This window comes from Priapulus caudatus, unplaced genomic scaffold, assembly GCF_000485595.1.
Source record: "Priapulus caudatus unplaced genomic scaffold, Priapulus_caudatus-5.0.1 Scaffold1255, whole genome shotgun sequence".
NCBI classification, from domain to species: domain Eukaryota; kingdom Metazoa; phylum Priapulida; class Priapulimorpha; order Priapulimorphida; family Priapulidae; genus Priapulus; species Priapulus caudatus.
Genome location: NW_014578316.1, coordinates 15285 through 21225, shown reverse-complemented (window position 1 = coordinate 21225; position 5941 = coordinate 15285). Strand labels below are relative to the sequence as shown.

Here is a 5941-nt window from a genome sequence, read left to right as displayed (position 1 = left end):
TCTCTCTCTCTCTCTCTCTCTCTCTCTCTCTCTCTCTCTCTCTCTCTCTCTCTCGTTCTCGCTCTCTCCCTCTGAGTGTGTGTGTTTGTGTAATATATAACGTAATAATATAAAGTCAATACATAACGCTTTTTGTCTTAAATACGTCAGCCGTAATTATGCACCTCTGTCGTATTAACGAGAGTGAATTATAGGCCAGACAGTCGCTATAGGAGACGTAGGACTGACAGGAGGTTGTAGTTCCTATGTAGCCATAGGCCGCATAGTCAAAGCTCAGGTGCATCGCCCCCGAGCAATAGATCGAGAACTTCTGATTCTCACAGAACACGTGATTGCTCGGACTACCTGTAACACAAGCGAGGTGACGTCATATTAGCAGTATGTTGTGATAAAAAGGTTCTAGCTTTATCGGGACCTCGGGTAAAAAGCCGCATCGCTAAAAGGACACGTGTCTTCGCAAGACAATCCTTGCGCATGTTCATTTAGTCGGAACAAAGGGTGGAGGGCCACGGTAAAATGTGATAATTTTTGCGTAGCAAACCTCTTTCACTTTTTAGTGAAAATTGTGACACAATCCTACAATCGGCAGTTCTCGGCGGGTTTTCAGTGGATTCTAAACATATAATACGCGGTGTGTATTGTGCAGCGCGTTTACAAAATTTAGCAATTACCGTTTACTCGGCAATATTTAAAATGATCTGATTAGTGTCTATATACCGAGTATATCATGCCGAATAATTAGCATAGACCTATGTTTGATATAAAATCATAATATCTTTATAGATTTGTAGCTTCCATGACAGCATGTCCAATCTAATTCCCGTATTGGTCACATTTTTTTGCCTATTCATCTGGTAGCACTTCATTAAACTCGTATATTTGATTTACGACAAGTTGTGTCAATAATCATATTCGATGGATGTGTCACGTGTCAAGTACGTCGTGCAAAGCTATTTAATATAAAGCAATATAATATAAAGCTATACAATATAAAGCTATATAATAAAAAGCACCATCTAGCCTTCTCTCAAACTTGAGTGGAAAAAATAGAAGAGCATAAATTCAGAATAAATGCAGAGTAAAAGAAAAGTATCGGGATTATATTGCACAGACTGTTAAGGGTTTCTTGTCAGAGTACTCTTACATTACAGCCTCGTGATTAATTAGCTAGTTTTAATATAGGATAATTATAACGTCGCCATTTAATTTATAAATTATTCACAAAATTAGGCACAGACATTTAATTTAGCACTCGATTGTGATGTTTATTCAATTTCCGCACTAATTGAATATCAAATTCACATCTTCGATAATTACTGTAATATTAAATTTCAACGTTTTTATATATAAAAAAAGTGTTGAAACAAAAAAGGCCCAAAGCCACTTGTTCCCTAAGGTATTTCGTGCGACAAATGCTCGTAGGTCAATTTAATAGTAATACTCATTAAGAAATGACGGTATTTAATATTTATTAGAACGTTGATTAGAAAGTATACGACCGCTTCGCGAAAATTACAAATATTTCACATGTTGTCGTTGGTTCTGGCACGCGCACGCACGAAAACACAGATAAGCTAAGAAGATTGTTTCACGTCGTTTGGAAATCAACACGTCGTATAATTACACATATCAGTAGTATAAAAGTATATTTAATATAGGTGATGCTAAAAGTTGCAACATGTTAATTAACTTCTCAGGCGACTTTATTGACCTATTTACCAGTGACCGCGGCTTCGCATCTGTCAACGTGAACATTATTGATTGTCAAATTTCCGATGTTGATCACGGAAATGCAGCGATTTAATGCTCGTGTTTATTGGACAGGTTTATTGATTTATTATATATACCCTAATTACGGCCATTAACCGAAATTTTAATATTGTTTTTTTTTTCTCATTTGTTGTATCCGTTTAACGATGAGAGGCACATAACTGATGGACTTAAACAGATGGATGCTCTTTCCTTTAAAAGTATAACATAACATTTGCCTTATTATAAAGGCAATAATTTAATTATTAATAAATCTTCCAATAAGATTCTTGAAGTTTTCCAATAGCATTAGCAACTTACAAGATACGTTTCTCTCGTTATATCACGTGATTACCTCTGCGCATGCGCGTGAATGTATTTAATATGGACACTGTAGCTCATGTACAATATATTTACTCACATCACGTACGATATTACATTCAAGAATTACCAAAGCTCTGCGACAATCACAGTGTAACATATGTTTTACAGATGTATCTAAAACTTCAAATTATATTATATCAAGAGCTAATAATACATAGAGTGTACAACGGAAAAACGGGAAAATAGCGCTATTTCACGACAACATTATTCTACTTTGCCTGCGAGTCTATAATAATTTCATGGTATTGTATTAAGCAGAATTCTTTGCTCTCTAAAACAAGACCAACCGCTTGTCAATACGATACTCCTAGGCGGAGATATCGGCTCCTAAACCTCCCCTCCCACATGCCAAACGCCGCCTCGAATCCACTTCTGTCCCCATCCTTCACGCGTCTAAGCATTTCGGCTTCACCACATTTATCACCGATTATGACCGTACTACCGGCCATACTATGGTATTACTGGCCGTAACATGATGCCGATAGCAAACTCAAAGCAGAAGAAGGATGCGACCGTTTCCGGGTGCCAGTCAGAGCAGCACATCATTGCCTTGCTGCCCATATGTTGCCATGTGTTGTCATGTGTTGCGGATCATCAGACCCAGTCACGGGCCTAAATGAAAACATCGCTTTTTTGTCGTGTATATATATATATACGCGCGGGGCTGCTGCGGGTATTAGAGTATTAGAGTAATGTATGAAAAAGAAAGCCAAGGTTAGCGCAGTTGAAACTCACACCTCGCACGTGCGCGTCTTCATTTCACGCGGAAGAATCCAAATTAATTGAGTAAATATATGATCGCATATGTATGTATCTGCAGCTGTTGTTGTCCTGTGAGTGCGTGTGCGTATAGGCTCATGTTGACGGGTGACGGCATAACATCAGCCTTTCTTATTATAGATGCGGTCACGGACACACCATGGCAGTGCATCTGATATTATATGCTGCCCCCGATTCCTCATGGTCACGAAGGTTAATTACTCGCAGGCAAAGTAGAATAATGTTGTCGTGAAATAGCACTATTTTCCCGTTTTTCCGTTGTACACTCTATGTATTATTAGCTCTTGATTATATATATATATACAATCTGGTGTAACAAAAGAGTTACAGCAGCATTAGCCTGCTGCTTGTGTGAAGCTTAGCAGTACAGACTCACCTGGTTCGTCTTCATGCGGCTGTTCGCAGTGCAAGCCTCGGTAACCGACCGGACACAGACATTGGTAGGAATAGGTGTCAGCTGCGTCAAATAGCAGAACATAAGGAAATAGTGAGTGAGCTGTGTGTGTACGGGCCTGTACAAGGCACGCATGCACCACACACGCACGCACACGCATAACCATGCACGCACGCACACGCACAACCACACGCACGCACACGCACAACCATGCACACACGCACGCACGCATGCATGCATGCACCACGCATACACGCACACGCACAACAGCACACGCGCGCGCGCACGCACGCACTCACGCACATGCCTCACCACACCACACACGCGCGCACACGGACGCACGCACGCACGCACAAGCACACCACACGCGCGCGCACACACGCACACACGCACACGCACAATCACACTACACACACGCGCGCACACACGCACACACGCACACGCACAATTACACTACACACACGCGCACCCACACGCACGCGCGCAGATGTACAATGATAAATAGGTCATATAATATAATATAATGATATATAGGCTATATAATATAATATAATGATATATAGGTAATAGTAGTTTGACTCATAGTACGTTTATACATTAAATGTTGAGCTAGCGACTTTCCAGAACCAATGTACCAATGAATGGCTTCAATTCTACATTAATGCATATTACTTAACAATTAAGCATATAATAATATTTCAATCTGTTCACAGATTCTAAGCTTAAGTTAGATTTGTTGGCTTGCAAAACATACGTGGCTCCCTTTCGTTACACTACAAATCGCATTCGTACTACGCGAACGTAGGAGAAAAAAGTTAAATATGCGCGAATTAAGATGTTGCCCCCCCCCCCAAGCAACCAAATATATTTATTTGGCTTTGCTACATTTTGAGCTGATATATCTAAACACCTTATCTACCCACTCTTTAGTTGTCTCTTGGCAAATACACAAATCAATCGATCAAAAGAGTGCGAACTAGACACTGCCTTACCCGTTGCTAGAGCGTTCGGCTCCAATGTAGCGCAGATGAAAGCGTTAGCTGCATTGCATGCCTTCGCCCGCACGTATTGCAGGTCGGATGATTTGCTCATTTCCAAGCAGTCACCGTTACCTGTGAGAGCATGAATGCATCGAGCAAAATAATTAGGCGGTTGGTAACATCATGAGTGAATAATAGATCTATCATAATATGGATAATAACCTATTATTATTCACTCTTGATAATATAGGCCAAGTAATTCAATTTTATTTACTCCTGGTGATAGCAGCTGCACTTGCAGCAACCTGCTGTTGGTGAAACCATCGTGACACACGCTTGCGGATGATTTGTTTGTAAAATGAGAAGGTGATCATGACCACAGGTAAACAGCGATGCGATAGTATCAACTCACCGCGGCATTCTACATTCTACATACTACATTCTACATACTACATACTACATACTATGCTACATACTAAGGAATTCATATTTCTGCATTAAATTTCATTCCGTAGCGTGTACAGGGGCGGCAGCGGCGGCGGCAGCTGGCTGGTTAATTATTCGGTGACGTCACACGGACGCAGGCAGGCAGCGGTATATTAGCTTTCATAGAGACAGGGTTCGAGCGTAGCGGCGTCGAGCGCGAGTGTTGACGGCCCCGTCCGCTCGCCCGGGGAGTTTATTTTGGAACCTCTAGCGCGGCATGTTTTTGACGAGAGATCTGGATTGGCGCAGTAAATTACATTAGCTGGTTTCGTAGCGCAGCACGACTCCCCGGCAGTAAAGGCTTTGAAAAACACCGGGAAGCGGCCAAACGCACACGCCACGTGTGAGCGCGGTGAACGACAGGGGAGCCTGCATAGCCGCGCGTGTAGGGGAACTATTGCTGTGTGTGTGTGTGTGTGCGTGCGTGCGTGCTTGCGTGCATGCGTGCGTGCGTGCGTGCGTGCGTGCGTGCGTGCGTGCGATCTTACACTAATATTATAGATAAGTTATATAGAATACTTTAGTTTGTGGTAAATTTAGTTATAACGGTTTGTTTGCTACGCCATGTAACCAACTCGTTGTAGCGTAACGTTTAACAGCTGGCGTATTTTTCTTTGTAATTTCAGTTAAAACCACGACAAGCGCACAAGCTATGCTCACAGTAGAAATAAGCGAACACTTTATCATAAGGCTATGTGTGCGTTTTTCTCGCTGAAAACAGTTTAAATCGATAACACGCCAACGGCAGACAACGTAGCCGGACAGCTACATATACTATCTCCAACTCATATCTAATACTTATATATACTATCTCCAACTCATATCTAATATATATACTATCTCCAACTCATATCTAATACTTATATATACTATCTCCAACTCATATCTAATGACTTATATTAGTACATATCTCCAACTCATACTAATACAATATATACTATCTCCAACTCATATCTAATACTATTCCTAGCTCATATCTAATAACATTCTACTATCTCCAACTCATATCTAATTACTTCAATATATTAAACATAGTTCTACTCAAACTGATATCTAGATCACATATATACCTATCTCCAACTTCTATATCTAATATCATTATATACTATCTCCAACATCATATCTAATATACTTATATCTACTATTCCCACCTACTCATCGCCTACAT

General features: G+C 40.8%; 1 protein-coding gene across 1 annotated transcript in view; it reads right to left on the bottom strand.

Annotated features, from left to right (window-relative positions):
* The window catches only part of LOC106815992 (latrophilin-3-like), a 36391-nt gene that overhangs the window by 18817 nt on the left and 11633 nt on the right, over positions 1-5941 (bottom strand). Inside the window, exons 4-6 of the mRNA XM_014820523.1 lie at positions 4300-4419; positions 3290-3370; positions 165-345 (exon numbers count right to left, since the gene is read on the bottom strand). Of these exons, the coding sequence (XP_014676009.1) occupies positions 165-345; positions 3290-3370; positions 4300-4399 (362 nt within the window). The 5' untranslated portion in view covers positions 4400-4419. The remainder of the gene's footprint in view (positions 1-164; positions 346-3289; positions 3371-4299; positions 4420-5941) is intronic.